This window comes from Hemibagrus wyckioides, linkage group LG09 (assembly GCF_019097595.1).
Source record: "Hemibagrus wyckioides isolate EC202008001 linkage group LG09, SWU_Hwy_1.0, whole genome shotgun sequence".
Classification (NCBI taxonomy): domain Eukaryota; kingdom Metazoa; phylum Chordata; class Actinopteri; order Siluriformes; family Bagridae; genus Hemibagrus; species Hemibagrus wyckioides.
Genome location: NC_080718.1, coordinates 23,162,886 through 23,189,200, shown reverse-complemented (window position 1 = coordinate 23,189,200; position 26,315 = coordinate 23,162,886). Strand labels below are relative to the sequence as shown.

Here is a 26,315-nt window from a genome sequence, read left to right as displayed (position 1 = left end):
AGGTAATTACTTATGAGAGAGAGGGAGGCAAAGAAAGAGTGAAAAGAGAGAGAGAGAGAGAGAGAGAGAGGCAGACAGACAGAGAAAAGTAGACAGCACCAAAACTAGTGTTAGCAAAGAAGAAAGGCTGATAGAGTTCTGTGAATAAGTGAAAAATAACAAAGAATGGTAAGGCCAGCAGCTGGAGATCAGGTAACCTGAATGCTAGCTGAGGTGGTGTGTATTCTTCTAATGAGGTCTCTGTAGGATGGATTCTCAGTGAAGATGGAGTTTCGACACATTGCCCTACCTTCCTGTACTGCATGTCGTTAAGTATGACCTGGAGTACAATACCAGAAACATGACCTGGGACCTGTATTGCTATGGGACTGAAGCCTTAGCTAGCACTTATGAAGAAGAATTAATTCAAAGATTCTAAAAGTTTTCTTGAGTTTATATTAAGTTACACACTGAGGGAGGTACTGAATATCTACTGAATAGTTACAGTGCACTTTTGATATACTAGTATGTATCATATACACACATACATTGGAAATTCTGGAGTAATAAAATACATAACATTCTTATGGTATGCTATTAAAAAGGTACATAAGAAATAACTGGACAAATGAAGGACAAATGGCAAATAGGGTCATTGCTGAGATCTTTATACTGCTTTCAGACATCAGTCCTGCAAATGAATTGTTGTCACTTTTAGTGAGCAGGCTTAGAACTGGATGATGTGAGAAATTTGTACTTTCTTGTTGAGTAAGTTGAGCCACATAATTTTGGGGAATAAGCTGAACATGTCATTCAGCTGAATTCAGCTGCCACAATGAGATGGGACTCATTTTGCAGACTCGTACAAAGATTTTCTTTTTCTTTGTTATCCTGCTTTTAATACCATTATATTACATATAATGATGTCATTGTCTTATTATTTCTGTTTCAGGAAATCTGTCAAAGATTTCTAAGTAGGAGAGAGAGAAAGAGAGAGACAGCGATGTAATTAACAAGAAGATATTTTGGTTGAGTCAGAACCAGTCATGGTCTATAATTTAATAATGTCCAGTGTGTAATGTAGTAAAACCCTATTTACAGTTCTTTATGATCAATGGACTAACCTCTGCAGCTCTACAGCTGACCCAGTCCTGTTAGGAAACATTCTGTCATCACATCTAAACCAAAGCTGAAGCTTTTAGAATTAGTCATAAAAAATGTCCTAGAAGTGACTAACTTTATTCAGAGTTACATCGTACAGATATATGTATATGCATCTTCTAATAACCTACTGAGGCTAGCAAACATTATAAGGTCCCACTTCTCTACTTTTAAAATAGCTTACAACAGTATTAGCCTTAGATCAGTTAATATACAGACACAGCACTTGGTTAAAGCTATAACACTGACCACACTAATCACTGTTTTGAGAAGTTAATCATTCTCTACTAGCCTAATGTATGGGCAAGCAAACATTATAATGTCCCACTTGTGTACTTTTAAAATATTTTATAACAGTATTGGCTTTAGATTATTTAATATACAGACTGGGTACTTGGTTAAAGCTATAACACTGACCAAGCTAATTGCTTTTTTAGATGCTAATCATTATCTACTACATTTGCATCATTTACATTTCTGGCATTTGGCAGACGCTCTTATCCAGAGTGATGTACAAGAGCCTACTGAGGCTAGTGAACAGTGTAAAAAACCCCTTCCCTACTCATAAAATAGTTTATGACAGTATTAGCCTTAGATCAGTTAATATACAGACACAGTACTTGGTTAAAGCTATAACACTGACCATACTAATCACTGTTTTGAGAATCTAATAATCATTATCTACTAGCCTAATGTGGCTAGTGAACAGTACAAAATTCCCCTTCTCTACTTGTAAAACAGTTATTATTATATAATTTGCCACATATACTTTACAGCACAGTGAAATTCTTTTCTTTGCATATCCCATCCTTGGAGGTTGGGGTCAGAGCACAGGGTCAGCTATGATACAGCACCCCTGGAGCAGAGAGGGTTAAGGGCCTTGCTCAAGGGCCCAACAGTGGCAACTTGGTGGTGGTGGGGCTTGAACCCCCGATCTTCCGGTCGACGACCCAGAGCCTTAACCACTTGAGCCGCCACTGCCCCGTTCATAACAGTATTGGCTTTAGATTATTTAATATACAGACACAGCACTTGGTTAAATCTATAACACTGACCGAACTAATTGCTTTTTTGGATGCTAATCGTCATCTGCTTCATTTACATCATTTACATTTCTGGCATTTGGCAGATGCTCTTACCCAGATCAATGTACAAGAGCCTACTGAGGCTAGTGAACAGTGTAAAAAACCCCTTCTCTACTCATAAAATAGCTTATTAACAGTATTAACTTTTGATCAGTTAATATATAGACACAGTATTTTGTTAAATCTATATCACTGACCACACTGAATGCTGTTTCGAGTAAATAATCGTGATCTACTAGCCTACTGAGCCTAGTGAAATATGCATAGCAGTATTAGCTTTAGATCATTGTATATATAGATACATTACTTAGTTTATAACAGTATTTGCTTTAGATTATTTAATATATAGACACAGTACTTGGTTAAATCTAACACTGGCCATACTAATTACTGTTTCGTCTAGCTAATAATCTGAGCAGTGTAAAAATCCCCCTTCTCTACTTGTAAAAATAGTTTCTAACAGCATTGGATTTAAAGTATTTAATATATAGATGCAGTACTAGGTTAAATCTGTAACGCTATTCACTATTTATACTAACCACTTTTCACTATTCATACTAACCACCATTCAAGAAGCTAATCATTAACATTAATGTAATCATAATGTAACTTAGCTTGTTGCTAAGCTAGGCACTATTGTCTGCTGGCTAGCTTGTTGCTAAGGGACTCACTGTTGTATGCTATTGTTGCTATACTGCAGTTTTAATACATGAATGTCTGAAGTTCACTCTAGAAGAAATGTAAACTTAATGTAAGCTTAATGTTGCATTGGTGTGTGTGTGTGTGTGTGTGTGTGTGTGTGTGTGTGTGTGTGTATATATATATATATATAGGTAACCCAGGCAGACAAAAGAAAAACATGTGAAACTGAACAGTATTCTGAGCTCAGGATCAAGGCAATGACCATAGAACTAGAAGAAAACTGGAGAGCTACTGTATTTTCTGAAACTATTGGAACAGAGAGTCCAGTTCTTTTCTTTTGGCAGTACATTAAAAATATTTGGGTTTAAGATTTTTAAAAAAAAAAAAGAAAAGAAATATATATATATATATATATATATATATATATATATATATATATATATATATATATATATATATATATATATATGTATATATTTAAAGAAAAGAAATATATATATATATATTTTCTAGTTCTATGGTCATTGCCTTGATCCTGAGCTCAGAATACTGTTCAGTTTCACATGTTTTTCTTTTGTCTGCCTGGGTTACCTCCATGTTTTCTGGTTTCCTCCCACTTCCCAAAAACATTGATTAGCTTGAATAGTTCAATTATCTCCTCTAAATTTTCCATCAGGAGTTTAAAGTGTTTACTGAAAATGAATGAATGGATTATAATAACATTAACACATAAGAAATCTATGCCAATTATAATCCTTTATTGTTTTTTTTTTACCTTTAAAAACTTTTCATTTCATTAAGAACAGACCAACAAGAATTACACCTTTTAGTGTTTCACTTCAAATCTTCAAATCTGTGAACTCAGAGAAAGTGCGACATGAATGCAGATATATATTTTATCTGCCGTTCTGGAAGAACATAACGCTGAGGAAAGGAAACATTTTAGAGATGATGAGATATGGATAAACCTGTGTGCTGATTGGCTACATGGCACAAGGCGTTTTTCACGCTTGCCAATGTTTAAAAGATAAAAATAAGATATGTGGGCTGAGGATGGTAGATAAATGTATATTCTTGTGGGAGAAAAGTATTGTGTGATCTTTGCACCTATGGAGATGTCAAAATGCACTTGAAGAAAGATTTTTATTTAAATCCTGACAGCCTGACACACAGGCAGTCTAAGAGATATGGAAAGCCGATTCCATGGTTGCTTTATGTTGCAAATGCTTTGCCTTAGGCAGAAAGAATAGCTATATGAGACATCATACTGTATATCATTCCGAAGAAGCAGGATCGGTGAACAGTGAATAGATCCTAGACTGTTTCTTACAGAAGTTAGTCATATTATTTTAGATTTATTTTTAGATACAGATACAGCATAGAAAGGTAATGATGTGTGTCATCTATACATGAATATAACATTGTTAATGGATTGATGCAACACAAAATCATGAGATCCAGAGAATCATATTTTAGCCTGAGTTCAGAAGCAGAATTGGTTTCAATTTATTTTGTTTTGCAGTGCCTCACGCTCCAGTGTATGCATGACAAACTTAAAATTAAATCAACAAATTTCTAATTAAGAAACAAAACTAACGTGCGTAATAAATTAGACTTGTCTCTGAAAAAGCAAAACAATTTCAAGCAAGCATGGAATCAGTATTTGAAGTGTTTTGCAACTATACAAACAATACAAATATTATTTTGTGACTATGTACAATTTTGTCATTTTAAAAGGAATTTTTCAAAATATTAATTCTCCAAAAATTTCATAAATCACCAAATCCTAACTATTCGAATAGACATACAAATTAGGGCAGTATGGCATTTTTGTTTTCAAAACATGTTTAAATATAACACAATGCAGAAATGTAAACGGACCTATCACTGAGCCTTGAGGCATTCCTTACATTCTAAATTATTATTCTTCTGAATTATTATTCAAAACCTGGAGAACTAAATGTGGGGCTCTTTCCAAAAAGAGCAGTGGGGTTGACGGTTAGGTCAGATGGTGTCTAATAATCTTTCTTTAATCCAGTCATGTGCAAAAATCCATTCTGAAAGACCACAGAGGATGCCCAGTACAAATTAGGAAAAATATTAGGAATAGGAAATAGAAAGAGGAAGACTCTTTACCTTCTTAAGTATGATTTTGAGTTTTGGAGTTTTTCTGTTGGTTATGCTTTAGTTAAAGAAGTTTATTCATTACACAAGCTTGTTATACAGTATTGTAAGGTTAAGGGAAAATCTGTGACCTTCAGGTAAATGTCATGAAATTGTGTCCTACTTAAAAAAGCAAAGGAATAAAAGGAAAGAAAAAAAACCCGCATCATCAGATGCTCCATATATATTACCTTATTAAGCTGCTAATTTTATTTTATTTTTTTTAATGAGCCAATATCAATTAAAATAAATGAATACATAAGTAAAGATGAAATTAACACATCATGATCCTTTTTATCTTTCTCTTCTTTTCTGTCATTAATGAGCATACATATAATATATTCTATATTTTTTTTATTTATTTATTTATTTTTTTAAAAGTGGTAATAATAATAGCACGTTGTAAACCGTCTTAGTATAACCTCTATTGAGGCACACAGCATTTTTAACAGCATATTTTTTACACAGATCTGGCAGTGCAGGATTTTTTTATTTATTTTGTAAACCCCAGTGCCATATCAGCCAGAGCCTGTACATAAAAGTGTGTGTGTATATAATATTGTATCTTGTGGGTGGGAATGAGGACTCGGGAGGAATGCTTAAGAGAAAGTCATGCAGAATTCTTTCTTTTTCAAGCTCCATGCTTGTCAGCCCAGTTTGTGCCAACAGAAATATACTTCACTAGAAACTGAAATCACCGATAAACACACACAGCATCATGCTGCTTAACAGTGTCAGATTTTTGAACTGCTTGGCAATGTGCCAACTCTCTCTTAAACTCACACTCTCTCTTTTTTCTCTCTTTCTCTCTCTCAAACTCTGTCAAACTCTCTCTCTAACCCTTTCTTTCTGTTATTCTACCTTTTACTGAATAACAGATGTATTAACAGTATTTTTCCACAAACACACACACACTGGTGTGTACACTTACTTATTACTCGCTCATTCTCCTCTTGTCCTCCCACTCACAGCTGGTGCTTTACCACACCCTTTGTGCTATGATATAAATAAAGAATAACATAAGTAAGGTTGTACTAAAATATTCCCCTTCATTTTTCTGCATATGAGCTTTTCATGTAGAAACAGTAGCATTAATTTAAACATCTTATAGTCAGATCTCCTGTCTGGTGTGAGCTGGCCCGTTATACAAAAATAATATAGACCAATCAGATTGAAGAACTACACGGTCAGAAATAGGCTTTATTTGTCACATATACATTACAGCACAGTGAAATTCTTTCTTCACATATCCCAGCCTTGGAGGTTGGGGTCAGAGCGCAGGGTTAGCCATGATACAGCGCCCCTGGAGCAGAGAGGGTTAAGGGCCTTGCTCAAGGGCCCAACAGTGGCAACTTGGTGGTGCAGGGGCTTGAATCCCTGATCTTCCATTCGACAACACAGAGCCTTAACCACTTGAGCCACCACTACCACAGTCATACATTATGAGCTGTATTAATGCCCTCCTCTTCCTTACTGAACTGCATTTCCTCTTCATTAACAAGCGTTTTGGACGGATTGACGGATTTCACTGCGTTCATTTAAACGTCACTTTGCTTCATGCTGAATACAACTAATAGTTGTGCCATCTGAATAATTTGTTAACACAATGTGTACATGGTATATTTTTCAGTTTCCCCTTTAAAGCTGGTTTGAGAAGCAAAGGAAGAAAAATCAAAAAAAAAAAAAAAATCCACCTGGTTCATGCTCACGTCTATTACACCAGAGACTGTATTTCACATAGGGCTTCTCAAACACATGTAACGTATTTAATATATAACACATTCTACTACACTTCTTTATACATTTTACATTCATGTGTAAGTAAAGAATACAAAAAAAAAAACAATTGCATGCTTTAATGTGTGTATATATATATAGATAGATAGATAGATAGATAGATAGATAGATAGATAGATAGATAGATAGATAGATAGATAGATACTTAATTCATCCCAAAGGGAAATTTACAGCTTCCAGCAGTATCCACAACCACAGGTAATAGATAAAATAAGAAGAATATAACAAAAAAAAAAAAACTAAAATACCCAGATTTAAGGGTACAAAAATTTAAGATTTAAGGGTTAAAAAGTAAAAATTAACATTCGTACCAGACTTTACCAATTGCATCTCAAAACTTAGTGAGGTAGTTATGTTCGATTCCATCAAAATCCAATGTAATCAACTTAAAGATATTACTTTACAGAAAAAAAATTGCTTATATCTGATATCAGATGCCAAAAATAAAATTAAAAAATTAACCCGTGTAACGCAGTTGTGTAACTGATATGGTAGCAGTTGTATGTAATTTATGTGTGTAATTTATTTAACGTGAATCCTATTGTTTTGCTCTTCACTGGAGCGCATAATGCGGGCTTGAATCTATGAGCTGCTCTGATGAATTTAATTAATCTGACACCAGCTGAGAAGAAATTTACACCTGTGTGAAACAAGGGGGTTCCTTCTGTAACTGCAGCCCAGAAAGATATGGTGTCGGGATGCGGATAAGTAGAAGAAGAAGAAATAGTGGAATTTAACCTGGAGGATTTGCTTTGAACTGATTTATTTTAAGGATTTAATGTAAAGTGAAATGATAAATCTCTAATCACATGTGTAGGTCAAGTTAGTTTTGCATCATTTTTTTGCTATGAATTTGAAGCAGCTTTCGGTCTGGGTTTATATATATAATAGCGTGTCTTGTGGTTGAATTATGAAGTCTAAAACTTGCCGCAGTAAATATCCAGGTCATGCTTTGTCCTGTGCTGCTGCTTTCTCTCACGCCCCAGACACATTGCAGAACCAATTACAGATATAATACGATTAGCTCTGCTGCTGTGACGCCTCCCAGTAGATTTGAACTAAACTCTCTGTGTTCATTGTTGTGTCTCTGTGCACATACACACACACACACACACACACACACACACACCACCCATGGAGCTTTCTACACTTGTGAGTCACCTTCTGCTTGTATGGCTGGTCTCACATAGAGAAGCACTTCCCAAAAAGAGTTAATTTCCAAGTCTCACAACTGCTTCAGTCAATAAGCTCGCTCACATACTGTAGATTTCTACCTGTTGCTGTAATCGTAAAGACTGTCCTGTACTAATCCCAGACCAAGAAAGAAAGAAAAAGAAGTTGATGATAAAGAAGATGAATAAGGGGAATAAATAATACAAGAAGTAGAAGAAGAAAGAAAGAAAGAAAGAAAGGGAAGATAAGAAAGAAAGAAAGAAAGAAAAATATATTTGTAAGATTTTTGTCCAATGGAGTGTGATCCACTATCTTGAAAATGTTTTCTCCTCCAGCATCAGCGCCTGGTAATACACCATCCTCTTGTTGTGTGAACACACTGCTCACACTGTTTGTTACTTGATAGAAAAATAGTGCAGAAGTGTGTGATTTCAGATGCACTTAATGACCCGATGTCTGCTGTCATGTCTCCTCCACTGTCCTTTACACTACTCATGCTCACTTCATGAGCCGATGCAGAAAGTCAACACTCTCATATGTGCAGTGACATTTCAACCAAATCAGACATGTTTTCCATTTCCCCCGCTGTCTGAAACACACATGATATTTACACACAAGTGACTACTGTATCAGCTTGTCCCATTACTGCAGCTTTATTCATGTGATGAGTAAAGGAAAGAAAAAAAAAATCAGCTAAGTGCTGGAGGTTTGGTGAAGTAGCAAAGAAGAGATGGATGGATGAATGGATGGATGGATGGATGGAAGGAAGGAAGGAAGGAAGGAAGGAAGGGAAAAAAAACAAACAAAGAACAAAAGCTAAGGAAGAAGCAAGAAAAGAAAAAGATTTAAAAAAAATGATGGTGAAGAAGAAGAAAAAAAGCAAGAAAGAAAGAAAGAAAGAAAGAAAAGATAAGGAAGAAGCAAGAAAAGAAAAACGAAGAGATGGAAGAAAAAATGAAAAAGGGTAAAGAAAGAAAGAAAGAAAGAAAAGAGAAGGAAGAAGCAAGAAAAGAAAAACTAAGAGATTGAAGAAAAAGGGGAAAGAAGGAAAGAAAGAAAGAGAAAGAAAGAAAGAAAGAAAGAAAGAAAGAAAGAAAGAAAGAAAGAAAGAAAGAAAGAAAGAAAGAAAGAAAGAAAGAAAGAAAGAAAGAAAGTCAGTGCGAGTCAGAGCTTTTTGTTGATAAATAATAGCAGAATGTGATTCAATGAAAATGGAGCTTTTTATTCGTCCGGGTCTCACCAGCCCGCTGCTCGTCTGTGGAGTAACTGCTCTGTACTGTAGAGAGAAATGTTGAGGTAGTAAAATTACAGTGGTGTACACGAAGGCTCAGGGGAAGCAGAACAGACGCAAAGACTTCATCAGATCTGCAAATAGATACTTCTGAAGCTGTAAAATCTACAGTTTTTAATTTTGAAGCTCAAACAACTCCTTTTATTGATTTGATATTGATTTTAGAAGGTAGAGACTGCTACCTTTCTTCTAACATAACTTTCATGAGATATTTTTCTTATATGAAGTGAAATTATTAATACCAGTAAAGAATATTAAAACGATTTATAGCTGTGGGAAATTATACTCATCCCACATCATTTATACATTTACACTGCAATGTTGTTTTGAGAGATTGACGTCTTCTCTGGCGTCCAGTCTGACGTCCTCTCTGGCGTCCAGTCTGACGTCCTCTCTGGCGTCCAGTCTGACGTCCTCTCTGCAAACATCTGGTGTTAAGCTGTGATGTGTATATTAACAGTCTGTGTTCTCTGTACATGAGCACAATATTCCTCTAGATGATGATGATGATGAGGATGATGTTGAGGGCAGTTACATTAGTAACTGTCAAAAAAGAACAAGAAGAAAAGGGAAGGAAATGAAAAGACTAGCAAGATGAAGGCAAAAGAAAGAATACATGGAAAAAGAAAAGCAGTGAGAATAAAAAAGATGAAGGGAAAAGGGATCATTTCAAACAAATCATACGTTTTCCATTTCCCCCACTGTCTCAATCACACACGTGATATTTACACACACGTGATTGAAAGAAAGAAAGAAAGGTAAGAAAGAAAGAAAGAAAGAAAGAAAGAAAGAAAGAAAGAAAGAAAGAAAGAAAGAAAGAAAGAAAGAAAGAAAGGTAATGAAGAATCAAGCAAGAAAGAAAGAAAGAAAGAAAAAAAATCAAGGTAAAAAGACAGGAAGGAAGGAAGGAAGGAAGGAAAAATAAGGAAGAATCAGTGAAGAAAGAAAGAAAGAAAGAAAGAAAGAAAGAAAGAAAGAAAGAAAGGGGATGATATGGAAGAAGCATGTAAACCAAAAGAAGAGAAGGAAAAAAAAGAAAAAAGCTGAAGAAGGATGAAGAAAGGAGAAAGGATGACTTTGTGATGCTTCACAGCTTGAATGTTGAGAAAAGTCTTGGATTGCAGACGGCTTTGTAACGTCTGTCTTTCTCTGTTGATGAAATGAAGTGTTTTATTTCCTCCATGTGGAAATCATTTGTCACGGCTTCATCTTTACTGCCTTTAATTTATTCACCTGGCTTAAAATTCTGCCTCGCCTCAAAATTAAATAACCATCCCATTACAAATTGCGCCTCCTTTTCCTCATTGCTCTCTCATCTCTCTCTCACGTCCTGTCCCGAAATGTTCAACTGGATAAATTAATCAGGAGAAGTAATCCTCAGTCCTGATGCCGACGTGTACCGCTTCTTCCTGTTTTTTTGAGCTTGTTTGTTTTGTTTGTTTGTTTGTTTTTTTTCTTTCATCTCTCATAAGAAATAGCTGAAGGCTTAAGATTGCTTTTTTCCAGGCAGTAATTTGCCTCGGATCACGAAGCAGAAGCAGGAGCTACAAGCACTGTGTTGTTAACTCTACACCACTGGGAATATTAGTTAGTGCATTGTGTAGTCACAAATATCGTTCCAAGGTAAGTTTCCTCACAGAAATGGCTTTGATTAATTACCTTGGGGAAATGTGAGAAAGCAAAACAAAGCAAATTTGGATATTGAGGTGGAAGGCTGTTGTTCAAAGTTCATGTCTGGTATTTCTTGATATTATTTCATATCAACAATTGTTATTTATCTTTCCTCATGGTTTTCTTTTCAGTATCAAAGTGTTGTGCATTTGCTAAAGTAACTAAGGCCCTGTTCACACCTGGAACTAACTGTGGTATCGGATTGTAAGTGGAAAGCACCGAGTACAAGTGTGAATGGAGTCAAATGAGTCTCCAAGCTGTTTTATTATTTATTTATGTATTCATTTTATACTGGGCACGGTTACTGTGGTCCGAATCCAGATGTGTGATTTTTCCAGCAGTGTTGATCTAGTTTCGATCACTGTTCACTCGATTCTATCAATTCCTGGTGCTTGTTTGCATGGAGAACCACATCGACTCGATTTTTTAATTATCTTGGAGCTATTATGTGCAGTGAGGCATCTCACCTCTTCTGGGTCCCATAACATTTCCCTTGCCACTCATGGTACATATGTGGTGAAAAAACTGAGGACTCGAATCCCAGGTCCACCAAGCTGCCACTGCTGGGCTCATGAGCAAGGCCCTAAGCCCTCAATTGCTCAGTTGTATAGAAAAATGAGATACAATGTAATTCGCTCTGGAAAAGGGCATCTACCAAATGCAAGAAATGGAAATGTCACAACTGTAGAAATGTAATGAAACTAATGATGTCATCATCAACTAAAATGCATGTGCAAGTTACTTTACTTCCTGAACAAGTGCAGACCTGAGTACGAGTTGTGTTCACATTCACGGGAATTGTGACACAGTTCCAGTGCGACTGAAGTCACACCACCTCCTACAGGTAGTCTAGGGTTCTGTACCATGCTCTCAGAGGCACATTGTTATCTAATCACTCAAACCACACATGAAGGTGATCCAGTGGACACGTCACATTTCTGGCATTTGGCAGACGCTCTTATCCAGGGCGACATAGAAAAGAGCTTTGAAGTGAGACAACCTTAACATGGAGTCACATATGACCACATCACATTTGTATTGTGAATATGAACACGTCTCGATGAGTCCCACTAGCAACAAAGAAACAACTGATTAACTGTTGCCTTATCTGGGTATTATATGAATAGGTAAAGCTCTGTCAACAGGCTTGCAGATAAAAGGTGACATTATAACAGCAGATATTCAGTTCAGTTCAAATGCAAGTCGGTTTTATTTGTATAGCACTTCTAACCACGTACATTGTCACAAAGCAGCTTTACAGAAAAAATCAGGATCTAAACCTAATGAGCAAGCAAGGTGATGGTGGCATGGAAAAACTCCCTAAGATGACTTGAGGAGAAAGAAAGCTTGAGAAGAACCAGATGCAAAATAAATCATTTCCCTTTTTTGTCTGTATACAAAATGGTCAAAATGTACAATTGTGTAACCGTATTTATTCCAGTTTTAACTAGTGAACTATGTTAGTGAACTGGTCACTGATGGCGTCTAAAAAAGTTCATAACGATTGCAGTCGTAAAGCTATCCTAGTGATTGCAGTAAGAAAACAGTTCATATCAACTGCAATCCTTCATGATTTCTAAGAGACTCGAGTCGTTTTTTCATTGCTTCATTCATCATCTCAATCAATCTTTGGTTTATAAACGTTGTTAGATGACCACAAGATTTAAAACAGTGCTTGGAACAGTGTGTTCAGGTACATGAGACATGATTTTCCGTGCAAAATAAACTGCAGATAAACGTGCATGACAGCCTTTCAGTCAGCAGAAAAAGAAATGAAATCAGATCTCAAACGGACATAAGATGCGTTCCTAATGCCAGGTGTGAACAGGGACTAAATGTGTCCTGATTCTTGATTCTGTGTTCAGCTACTCGGGTCATATTTCAATGTCAAGATCTTATCACTGTTTAAACATGTAAATCTGTATCTCACAAATGCACGGTTTACTCCTTGTGGATCAAACTTCAAAGATTCTCTCTCTCTGTAACAGACTCAAGGCTACTCGGCATCTCTCTTTTGTTTCGCGCGAACATTTTCATAGAGATGTTTGATAAGATGGCGGCTTCAATTTCCCTCATGCAAGCAGTTAGCATGTAAATTATGCTCATGCACCGCATTCAAGGCTACAGAGATAAGTTTAACTGTCATTATCACACACACACACACACACAGTTGATTCATTGTAGAGAATCGGCAGCTGTAAAACATTGTTCACTCACATCTGACAAGGAAGACACAACGTATTACTTACATAGAAGAGAGCAATAAACCACAAAAAGGTGTGCACTTCTAGAACAATAATCACTGATAAGGAGATGCGATGTGATGAAGTCTATAATAATAAAGCAGACTTCCAGTCTAAAAGTGTTTCATAATGTGCTTTATTCCTCTTATACCGCAGCAAGTGGTTTCATATTTATATTTATTTCCCCAGAGGTCAAAAAATAATATGGAATTGGTTGTGTTCATATTCAGCATTGGATTTCTTTGTCATGTCACAATACATAGTAGTGGATAAGGAGTCATATGAAAGTAGACACTCAGTACTTTAAGAATTTGTAGTTTTTTGGAAAGTATTTCTGTTCTTATCTAGCCAACAAGGGGCAATTTATTCACAGAAAAGTTCCAAAAAAGCAAAAACGGTTATTTTTTTTTTTTTTCCACACAAATATCAAACTTGTTTCTGCTCTCTGAGATACAGAACTATGAAGGAAAAATGAAGGAGTTTTATTCAACAACAAAAATTCTGTTTAAGGTTATACCAACAGAGGGAAAAAGGTCTCACACTGATAGCCAGCAGTGTCCTGATTAATTTTATATCACACAATACATAGGTAAAAAAAATAATAATAAATGCGGCGATAAAAATAATTAATTTGTTTATACATTTTTTTATTTTAGATTTATTTTATATATTATATATTTATAATCAGATAAGTCAATTTACACCAGTGTAGAGGTTTAAAAAAAAAAGGTTAAAGAATGACACTTTTAACATTTTTTCTATTTATGTATTTTTTTCTAGTTATTTATTTCTAGTTCTATTTTTTCTTTTTATAGTTCTTTTAAATTGTAAGCAAGTAAATAATAGTTAAACATGTGTAATGCAGTTGAAAGGAATAATTTGTCCTTCATGTATGATTCAAGTGAACTTTAAGTGTGTGTGTTGTTACTTCTGTAAATCGAAGGTTATAAAGGGTTTATGAAGTAAGCATATCATATCAGTGAAAGCACATGTGTGTATGGCGAGGGCTTAATGGAAAAATGGGTCGAAACAATTTTGCAAAAATAAATCAAAAAGAAAAAACTGCTGATCAGCATGGACTTCATTCAGTCATTTTTTTTTTCTGTAGGTGTATTACTGCTGCCTGTACTGCTGCCTGTAGCGGTGCAGTTCAGCACACTAATTGCATCCATTACCACTAATTTCGGGGGACAAACCAAATGGGAAGTCATTAGTGGCTATTGTATATAATAGCTAAAGCATCTCATATCTTCAGTAGCAGTTCAGTACCTGGCGATTTGACAACACCTCAGAACGTTTTCAGTAATCAGACTTTAGAACTTGAAGGACAGGAAGCTGAGAATCAGGCATGCAAATGATTTAGCAGTGAAATGTTGCTTTATACAGATTCATTTAAAATCCATTATACACTCTCTCTCTCTCTCTCTCTCTCTCTCTCTCTCTCATACACACTTTCTAAAAATCTTATCAAGGCTAGAGTCCGTAAATTGGATAAGAGATATTGTAATTCTATGTTAGTATAAATTCTTCAATGCTCTTTATTTTTTTTGGCATGAAAGTTCCATTTTCTGGCCCAACAAAATATCCCTGTATGGTTTTAATTGTCACTGCTGATTTATTTATGTTGTTAAATGTTTTCTATTGCATATTATTAGTGCTGTGATAATAATAATAATAATAATAATAATAATAATAATAATAATAATAATAATAATAATAATAATAATAATAATAATAATAAAATATTACATCATTTGTTCTTCATTGTGAGCATCTAGTCTTTAGACAGAAGTCATGCAGATACAAGTCAGGAGCTTTAGTTCATTTAAACACCTCTCTGTGACTTTAGGGCATCTGCCAAATGTCGTAAATGTGAGTATTTCAGAAATTGGGAACTACACAAAATGACTACAATCATACTGTGGAAATCAGGTGTATGTTGAGATGCTTTTCTGCTCACCACAGCTGTAAAGAGTGATTATTTGAGTTACTGCAGTATATCCTTCCTGGTGAACCAGTCTGGCCATTTTCCTCTGATGGCTCTTTATCAACAAGATGTTTCCATCCAAAAAACTCTTACTAACTCGATGTTTTTTGTTTCGTTTTGTTTTTTTTTTCTAAGTAATCTCTAGAGACTCTTATGTGTGGAAATCCCAGGAGATCAGCAGTTTATAAAATACTCAGCTCAGCCCATTTACATTTACATTTTGGGCATATGGAAGACTCCCTTATCCAGAGCAACATACAGTTTTTTAAAGTTACTGTCAATTAATACATCAACACTGATTCAATAGGTTACAGACTTAGGATACCATCAGCCTAAAAACTGTTGGAAAGAATTATAGCACCATAATAATTTTTTAATACATAAAACAAAAGGGAAAATTAAAGCAAGTTTATGTGTTTCAGAAAGAGGTAGATCTTCACCCGTCTTTTGAAGTCGGTGAGTGACTCAGCTGTTCAGATATCTAGGGGGGCTTCATTCCACAACCTTGGTGCCAGAACAGAAGGAGTCTTAATGTATACCTACCTCTTACCCTGAGAGATGGTGGAACCAGTCGAGCAGTGCCAGCGGACCGTCGGGAGCGAGGAGTAATAAGAGCTTTGATATTTGTTTCCAGCAGCCATGCCATGATCAAAGTCACACAGCTCATACTTTTTCTCCATTTTTGGGGCATTGTGAACTTTAACTGAAGCAACTGACCTGCATCTGCATGATGTCATGCTCTGCGCCATTGTCACATGATCGACTGGATAGAAGCATTCGATGAATGAATGTGCAGAGGTGTAAAGGTTTTCCTAATACAGTGAAAGATTAGTATATTTTAGCAATCCTGTGCCACACACTGTGTTTGTGTTTTGATCTCCCCCGTGCCAATCAATAGCGGTAAACAACGGGTCAAATGCAAATGAACACTTGCATAAACAGGAGCGTACTTCAGAGTGACCGCACTGACCTTGAATATTAAAGTCTAATCCAAACAAAACATGGCCCATCTGTAGCGTCCAAAGACGATTAACCAAATTCGAAACAGTTGATAAACCCCACACCTCAGACGCCGCTTTGTCCGTGCTCAGGAATCGAATGGCGTTATTAGGTAATGGGTTAGCGTTCATATCAAAACACACACCACGTAAAGAACAGAGCAGGATGCCTCACCTGAAGTAATGACATGAATTACAATGTGAATCATAATGAGGACTGAAAACAGCAGCGATTCTGACTAACATACACAAGGAAGATTTTATTATTATTATTATTATTATTATTATTATTATTATTATTATTGTGAGTTCAACTCATTCTAGACATTTGACTAAATATTTCACTGAGTTTATAAAAGACAATTGAGACAATAAAGATCACCATGGAAAAGATAAAACAATGCACTTGCATGTAAATATTAATTAACTAATAAGAAACTTGCATCTTGAGCTCGCATGGTATAATTTTATATTTATCTTTACTTTTCTAATACTGATACCAATATGGAAAAAATACCACTTCAAATCCTTGACATTTCTTACAGGATCCAGTATCTGATATGTTTGTTTGTTTTTTGTTTTTTTTTTCCAATTTTGCAGTCCACAGTTTTGTGTTAGTAACACCACGATAACGGATACTGGATCTTACATCTGTGGCTTTTCTAATGTTTTGTAATTGTTTCGTAATTGCTGAAAAATATTGTTGGCATTTAAAAAAAAATTGCTGTTGATTTAGGAATTCCTGGAGGTGCAGATTTTTTCTTTTCTCTATTTTCTCCTTGTGCTTTGAAGATTTCTTCTAGGTACTCTCTCTCTAAATGCTCTCTAAATTGCCCATTCTGTGTAAAAGGGTTTAGAGGCATGTGTGTGATTGTGCCCTGCAGTGGGTCAGCATCCCATCCAGGCACACAATGTCCACTGGTATAGGCTTCGGGCTCCACCTTGACCTTGTGTAGTATCAGCAGCACATGGTGTGTGTGTGTGTGTGTTTTATTTAAACATACTACTACTACTATTACTACTACTACTACTAATAATAATAATAATAAATTATTTATTATTATTATTATTATTATTATTATTATTATTATTATTATTATTTGACAAGCACTTTGATTTATTATAAATATTATTAAAATACATTTAAATATTTTATAATTTATTATTAAGTAGCTAGTAGCTTTTTGTAAACATTTTTTTTGCTGTTTTTTTTTTTCTGCTGTGGTCTGTGTTTAATCTCACAGTACAGTAGTCATTAAGTTACAGCAGCTGGAAACACTGAAATGTCATCCTAACCATAATGCATTAAGTATTATATCAATTTATATGTATTACACCTCATCTAATTCCTCAGTAAAATCACATTTGTGATGAAACGCAGAAGGTAACGTAATGATTTAAACAATGAAATTATCTCTTGCTTTGTTTCTTGTTGGATATAATGTTGAGCAGGAACTTTTGTCACTGTCGCAGCAAAAAAAAAAAAAAGTGAAGTTCCCTCAGGAAACTGGAGATAAATAGGAACATGTTTATAACATGGAATCTGTTTCTTTTACTGAATCTTTTACTCACAGTCTGAGAAGGTTTGACTTTTTTTTGTACTGCTACAGTAACAAGGGTTTGACAGCAGCGACTTCAACATCAAAAGGGCTCACACGGACAAATACTTCATGTACTCCTAGTGAAAATCTTTCTCCGGTGACAGTGCTGCTGCAACAGCTCAGTAATTTGCCGTGAATGGTTTTCCCGTTCACCGAAAATGTCCGGCTCCTCCTGATTTATATGCAACCAATTCAGTTTAAGTGTAGCCACTTTGCATGAAATCTGTCTCCGTCTGTGCGTTTATTTAGAACAACTGCAGTCCGGAGATGCCATTTTGTCATGCCTCTCAGCTCTAATTCACACTGAACGAATCAGATGTCAAGGTAAATCCGGTGCCAAGATTAGAGGCCTGCTAACAAGCGTGCAAAAACACAACAGCTAAGGTGAACAAAGAGGGGGAAAAAAAGGGGTGGGGATGATCGGGACGGAAGGAAGGAGGGAGGGAAGCAGAAAGAGAGAGAGAGAGAGAGAGAGACAGACAACTATGGAGAGAGGGAGGGAGTGATGAATGAGATAAGAAAATTCATTGGTTAGTAGCCCAAAGGCAAAGTGAAATCTATTCAATTTGCTTAATAAAATTAGCCTGTGCTCTGACTACATTATGGCAGGCGATGTTTGGCTCCGCTCTCGGAAGCCAGATCACTGAGCACCTCTCTGTCCATCAGTACACGCACTCACATCCGTTGACATCCACTGCGCCAGAGCCACAGCTGGACCCCTGCTTCGATAGGGCATGTCTGATGCTGAAAGTGAGCCTAAAATGGCTGAGGGAGCAGGTTTGGTGTCAGAAAGCCAAGCTTCACCCTCTGCCAGCTCCCCAGAGATGACCAAACTGACCCAGGAAGAAGAAGGAGGCTACTCAGGGCCTGCTCTGACCCCAAACAGCCCTACTTCTTTTCTTCGCCGGCCGTTCTGCCTGCTCCTGTTGCTGATCTTGCTGCTTTTGTCTTTCCTTGGCAGCTGGGCAGTGGTGCATCTCAGCCTGGGAGCTCGGGGAACACCGTTCAGGATCTCATCCAGTTACGACCAGCCTGGAGAGCTGGAGACGGCTACATATGACCCGCTCTTCATCACCAACTGCACCATGGGTAAGAAAGCTGGTTTAAACCTTTAATAATGCATGAGTGTCACATGTTTCCTCAATGCTCAAAAGTGAATTCTTCCCTCTTTAAGTAGATAAATATGATATGTGAAGTGAAATTGGTAGTACATTTAATTAAAAACTATTTCTATCAAGTGAATATTTATAAATCTATAAAACAGTAATAATGTTGATTATTATTTTGTAACGGTTCTTTATAATTGAAATAAAACTTGAATAATGGCTCATGAAGCTTTTATATAAGTTATAATCAGGATGTAAAGCAAGTATCACCATTTATTATAATAAGATGTTGTGCAATAGAAAAAACTACTACTAGTGACTTGTAAATTATTTGTTGTCTATTTATTAACAATTATATAAAAAAAAAAAAGAAAGAAAACATTTTAAGTGTATAAAATATTAAGTGCCTTGAACAGAAATGCATAACATAAAACATAAAATATTATATTATATACATTTTTATCTTTTTAATATTTTGGCATAAACACTTTCCAAAAGTCAATAATATACCTGTATTTGTTTTGTTTTTTTAATTAATCTGCAAATATATTTTTCTTTACATTTTTTACATTAAAAATTGAATACTATCTCACAACTTACAACTTTTTAAGGAATTATTTTAATAAAAAAGACCTAAAGACTATATGATCATACAGAGATCATTATAATTTACAATGAAGAATGACATTTGCTTTACAACATGATTATAATTTATTATAATTAACTTTAAAAGTGACCAAAAAAAGAGGCTGATGAGGAAATTACTATTATACCTTAGAGCTTTTATAAATGAAGCTTGCCTCTGAGACAATCTATAACATTACATGTAACTAGAAACAGTTAAAAAGTCATCATTTAATGAACTGAAAACCAAAATTGTTGGTAAATTGCTGAGGTAGAAAAGAAATAAAGAGGAATACATTTATGTGTTCCTGTGTGTATGTGTGTATTAAGTTACACTCTATCACAATACAAACATCAGACATGAATTATTTTCCTATGACTGCATGCCAGATTGTGTTTTATTCCTTCCTGAGTCATTACGAGATTGCTTGTTTATTAGTGTTTCAATGCAGACGAGTGCAAAGTAACATGGCTGAGGGTTCTTTATTAGAATTATTGTAATACAGATAGCAAAAATGTCGAATGTTAAAGATATAACAAATGTGAAAACTATCCACTTGAAAGTTTCTGAATGGGATTTCACTAATAAGTTAATTTCCCCGTGTCTTATAACCATTTACAACTTCCCTCTGACTCTTTATTCTCCTGTAAACAGCTTTTGCACCTGATGAGTTGCGAGACTTGGCCAAGGTTTATCAATTTTTTTCGTTACATTTCTGCTCTAATACTTTTCAATACCCTGTCTTCTTCACATCATCCATAGACCAACATTCATCAAGGAGTTTTGCCATATTTATCCTCTGAATTTTAATGAAATTTGTTGACTTTTTCACCATTTAAAAAAAAAAACAAAAGTAGGTGCAAACATGATAACTAAAACATAATAAACTAAATGGTGTACAAACAGGATCGTTTTACAAGTTTAATTTTCTATTCATAGATTTAAACAGCTAAAACCAGTTATTTCTTAATTCTATATAAAATAATAATTGTGTATCCACTAGAGGTTCTAGTGAATGGCATTTAGATGTGGACTGTTTGGACTTCAGTACAATTTCTAGTATGAATTTTTAAAGCCACAGATAAAAATGCCATATACCATGCTGTGAGATCACAGCAGTGGTTCCTCTCCTTCTTTGTCTTGTTTAAAAAAAAAAAAAAAACTCAACAAAACTTCAACAACAGCCTTCACAAGAGCTTTCACTATCATTATCTACTGTGAGCCATCACACCGAAGCCTACAATCTCCTTTTGCCAAGGAGTTGGAGTTTTCTGACAGCAGATTTTCTTAGGGTCAGAATCCCAGAAAGACAGCAACACAAAAAGGAACTGTCTGCTTCATAGATAATATGTCTCCTCACACAAGAAGAAAAAATATATATATTTGAGTTAATAAAAAAAAAAAAATGGATCTGGGTTTTGGAAATTTACTTGTATTTGTATTTTCAAAGTGCAAGACGTGAAAATGACTATGGTCAGAAAGGTTGTGACTTTCCAATCACCTTTAATAATCAGTTTTCATGTAAAGACAGTTTGAAAATGGTATGTTGATGCAGTTACGAGTCCTTGTGAGTTTTCATATGTTCTCCTCATTTCTAAATGAATCTTCCTAGGGTTCTCTTCTGGGTTTTCTCCCATCTCCTAAAAGCATCCCATTCAGGGTTTATTCCTGTGTTGTCCCCAGTGTCCTGTAGACTACAAGATCCATGCACAACAACCAAACCAGGATATATAGATTGCTCAACATAAACTATGGAATAAATAAATTTACATTGAAATTTGTCAGATGCCCTTGTCAGATCCAGCACGACGTCCAATGCTTTTGAATTCTCATGACTAGATGAATACATTGAGACTGGTTCACTAGGTCACAGTCTAACAAATGCATCAGTCTAAAAACTCTTTTGGGAGGAAATACAGCAAAGGAACTTTTTTTAAAAAGTTTTTTTAGGTGCTAATATTAGTACCTCAGGAAGAGGTAGGTCTTTTAGATGTTGTTTGAAGACAGCCAGTAAAGAGTCTTGATTCATACCTTCTTTGTACCCTGAGAGATAGTGGGACCAGTCGAGCAGAGCTAGAGGATCAGAGGGAGCATAGTGCAGTGTGGGGAGTGATAAGAGCTTTGAGGTAAGTGGGGGGTGGTCTGTTTTTTGGCTTTGTAGGCGAGCGTCAGTGTAAACCCTCAAAATCTGATGCAGGCAACTATAGGAAGACATTGGAAGGAGGAAGCGCAGCAAGGGGGTGGTGTGGGAGAACTTTAAGAAGGTTGAAAACAAGTCATGCAGCTACATTCTGAATCATTTGCAAAGTCCTATTGCACTCAGAGGTAGACCTGTCTGGAGCAACTTGCAGTAGTCAAGGAATGAACAAGAAATTGAGTGGCATGTGTGGGGGGAAAAATGGACAAATCCTTCTGATACTGTAAAGGAGTCTTTACATTGCTTCTTTATTAAATATCTGAAAAGAAAGCATCATGTGCTTAGTCGTAGCTTTATATCACGTCCTTGATATTGAAACTCTTTCGGACTGTTGCATAAAGCAGGTAGAGGCAGTGACTCATCTGTCATCTGCATGGCTCAGAGTACTACAGTGAAAACACTGGGTTTAAATCTGCTGGACCTCTAAATAAAGTTAAAAACTGAGATTACAACAAATGTATATATTTTGGAGTGACATATAATGATTTCCAAAACATGTCTGTGAACTAGTGAACCAGTATTGATATGATGATTGATAAAGACTTCCAAAGCACTTGCTAGTTTAAATGCTTTACTGTATCATGCAACTTTTTTATGTTGCTCTGGATACGAGCATCTACCAAATGCTGTAACTGTGAATGTAAATATTTACAATAGTTCACCAGAACCTTGTGAAAATGATAGAGTTAAAATCAATAATAATAGGTTTTGGTTATAAAGGTTACAAAAACAAAATACAAAACTGTACTATTGTATGGTTTCGTGATATTGAGCTTCAAAGTAGCGCCAAATTGCACTTGCCAAATTGAAATATATATATATTATAATAATATATATATATATATATATATATATATATATATATATATATATATATATATATATATATATATACACTATATTGCCAAAAGTATTCGCTCACCCATCCAAATAATCAGAATCAGGTGTTCCAATCACTTCCATGGCCACAGGTGTATAAAATCAAGCACCTAGGCATGCAGACTGTTTTTACAAACATTTGTGAAAGAATGGGTCGCTCTCAGGAGCTCAGTGAATTCCAGCGTGGAACTGTGATAGGATGCCACCTGTGCAACAAATCCAGTCGTGAAATTTCCTCGCTCCTAAATATTCCACAGTCAACTGTCAGCTGTATTATAAGAACGTGGAAGTGTTTGGGAACGACAGCAACTCAGCCACGAAGTGGTAGGCCACGTAAACTGACGGAGCGTGGTCAGCGGATGCTGAGGCGGATAGTGCGAAGAGGTCACCAACTTTCTGCAGAGTCAATCGCTACAGACCTCCAAACTTCATGTGGCCTTCAGATTAGCTCAAGAACAGTGCGCAGAGAGCTTCATGGAATGGGTTTCCATGGCTGAGCAGCTGCATCCAAGCCATACATCACCAAGTGCAATGCAAAGCGTCGGATGCAGTGGTGTAAAGCACGCCGCCACTGGACTCTAGAGCAGTGGAGACGCGTTCTCTGGAGTGACGAATCGCGCTTCTCCATCTGGCAATCTGATGGACGAGTCTGGGTTTGGCGGTTGCCAGGAGAACGGTACTTGTCTGACTGCATTGTGCCAAGTGTAAAGTTTGGTGGAGGGGGGATTATGGTGTGGGGTTGTTTTTCAGGAGCTGGGCTTGGGCCCTTAGTTCCAGTGAAAGGAACTCTGAATGCTTCAGCATACCAAGACATTTTGGACAATTCCATGCTCCCAACTTTGTGGGAACAGTTTGGAGCTGGCCCCTTCCTCTTCCAACATGACTGTGCACCAGTGACCAAAGCAAGGTCCATAAAGACATGGATGACAGAGTCTGGTGTGGAGGAACTTGACTGGCCTGCACAGAGTCCTGACCTCAACCCGATAGAACACCTTTGGGATGAATTAGAGCGGAGACTGAGAGCCAGGCCTTCTCGTCCTACATCAGTGTGTGACCTCACAAATGCGCTTCTGGAAGAATGGTCAAAAATTCCCATAAACACACTCCTAAACCTTGTGGACAGCCTTCCCAGAAGAGTTGAAGCTGTTATAGCTGCAAAGGGTGGACCGACGTCATATTGAACCCAATGGATTAGGAATGAGATGTCACTTAAATTCATATGCGAGTCAAGGCAGGTGAGCGAATACTTTTGGCAATATAGTGTATATATATGTATGTATGTCTGTATGTATGTATGTATGTATGTATATAAAATATTTATTTAACAACCTCTCCAGAAATAAATAAAAAGATAAAAAATAATAAATAAATGACTGAAACAATATTGAAGATATTTAGTTTAATTAGTATTTGAAATATATAAACATATGGATAAATGTATAAGTAAATATGTTATTTGTTTGTTTAGTTATTTAGTTAGTTAGTTTTAAATACATTCCATACTTGCTTGTGGTGGACTCCCATTCTTTGGTTCCGTTCCACTCCATTCTGTTATCTCTTAGAAAAAATATTTGTAAAAGAGATCTATTATCATCCAATCATAATAAAACACTGAGCGTTTTGTGTCTGACTTGAGAAATCTGAATAAAACATAACTGTTTCTGTGTCACTTCCCTATTTGTTGTCTGGCAATAGCGGCTCAGCATTCACGATAGAAGCCCCTCCATGCAAACACAGACAATATTTTTTGCTTTTTTTTTTCTTCCACCTCGCCTTGTGCATCTGATTCAATAAAACTGTCGCGTTATGTAAAGTTGTAAACATCCTTACAGATGAACCATGAAGTATATTGTTTATGAGCCGTACGTGTGCTAAATTAAAGCCGTAAATACTGTTAATGAAGAGCAAATTCATTTAGAGGCGGAGTAATGAAAGTTTGTTGAAAAGTGCACGTGAGGGTATAGAGAAAAGAGGAAAAAAAACAACAAAAAACATGCTCACACACACACAAACACTGAACACACACACACACAAACTGCCTGTCATGCAAATGCAGCGTCAGACAGATCTCTAATTGTTCCAGGGAGCTGAAATCCAACCACTTGTCCATATTTGGATAATCAAATCCCACATGTCACTCTTTAGACATTATGTACTTCCCTGAAGCACGCCGTGTACCTGCATGTCCTGGATGCTGTCCTTTAGACTCATCAGCTTCCTGCATCTGATAGTAACAGATTGACATGCTTTATCCCTCAAGCACCTGCCACTGGAGCTCAAATTACATGCCACACAGCATGTGTTTGATGGACTGGGTCTCAAAGCTAACTCTTTAGGGGAGTAGGTGTGTGATGGGGAAAGATGAGAAGTGTCAGATCTGGCTGTTTTTCCACCTTTAATGAAGTGAACATATTGCATCGAGCTATGTAGCAAGGACGTGTTAACACTGTTTTAATATTATTGCTGAAGTCGCTGGAGAACCAGATTCAATATGTTCATGTTTCAGATATTAACAAATGTACGTATATAATCTCAGGATGAGCGAACACACACGTGTACTGCTTTTTAATCTGAACGTCTGTCAAGAATACAAAGCCAGACCACCATTTTGAGCTACCAGGCTGCATTCGAACTTGCCCCTTGTGAAAAGATTGCCCCTAGTAGGCTGGGTAAAAACAGAAATGCTTATGAAACACTAAAAATTCTTAAAACCCTTAGTGTCTTTTTTTTTTTTTTATATAGAGTCATTAACCACCCTAATATTTAACTTTGAACAACACTTAATATTCTAACATTATATCGATAATTAATAAGTTACTTATTTTAATAATAATGCTAGACATTAATGAAGTTTACTAGTTTTAGTGACTCAGTTTGCGTTACCGTCAGTTTACTTCCTGTCTAACTTCCTGCTTTTCAAAACTACTTGTGTCACAAGTGGTATACTACAAATCCACACTTGCACTGTGCACTCTAGCATCTAGTGTATGCACGTTAGAAGGGTAGTATTGTCTCAAATAGAACATTTTTTATTCCTAACCAGAGGCATAAGCCATTTCCCAGTCGATGGTGTGATGCTGTTAGCTGTTAGTGAATTATTACAATGCTGAAAAATAAATCACACACCTAACCAAAACAAGCTGAAATATCCCTGTGTTCATATTAAAACATATAAGTATTAGAAAATATTCTTTTTTTCTTCTTTTTTTTTTATCTCAGTGAACCGATGCAGTATTTAGTGCAATTGTATCTAGAAGTTTTTTCTTTTTCCTTCAGTCCTCTGTAGTTCCCTTTCATGAGTCAGGTAGTGATCAACTTTTCATGAAATGTTAAGCTGCTCACCATTTGTTGCTGTGAGTCATCTGCGTTAAGTGCCCCCTGACAAACCTGATTCTGATCAGACTGACACCATAAAAACCATATCTGGCAGCTCGAGTCAAGTTCTGGGCGAGTTTGATGAGATCCATTTATATTCACAAGGTCCCCCCTCGTTTTGAAGCGCATGAGTGAATGCAGTTAGCACACACAGATCCCTGATGGTAAGAAGAATGGAGAGACATTCAATCACTAATTTATGCTCCCTATTGGTCTACTGACTCAAGCAGGAGTGTCCCTGAGCTGTTTCTTCTTCTCATTTATTCAACGTGATTTTATAATTCATTTGTCTTATATTAAGCAAAAGGTTAAACAAGTTCAACAGAAAGGATGAATTTATAC

The 26,315-nt window shown here is 36.1% G+C and overlaps 1 protein-coding gene across 1 annotated transcript in view; it reads left to right on the top strand.

The window, feature by feature from the left end:
* The window catches only part of alk (ALK receptor tyrosine kinase), a 410,764-nt gene that overhangs the window by 310,534 nt on the left and 73,915 nt on the right, over positions 1–26,315 (top strand). The window contains exon 5 of the mRNA XM_058399951.1: positions 18,753–18,880. Within this exon, the coding sequence (XP_058255934.1) occupies positions 18,753–18,880 (128 nt within the window). The remainder of the gene's footprint in view (positions 1–18,752; positions 18,881–26,315) is intronic.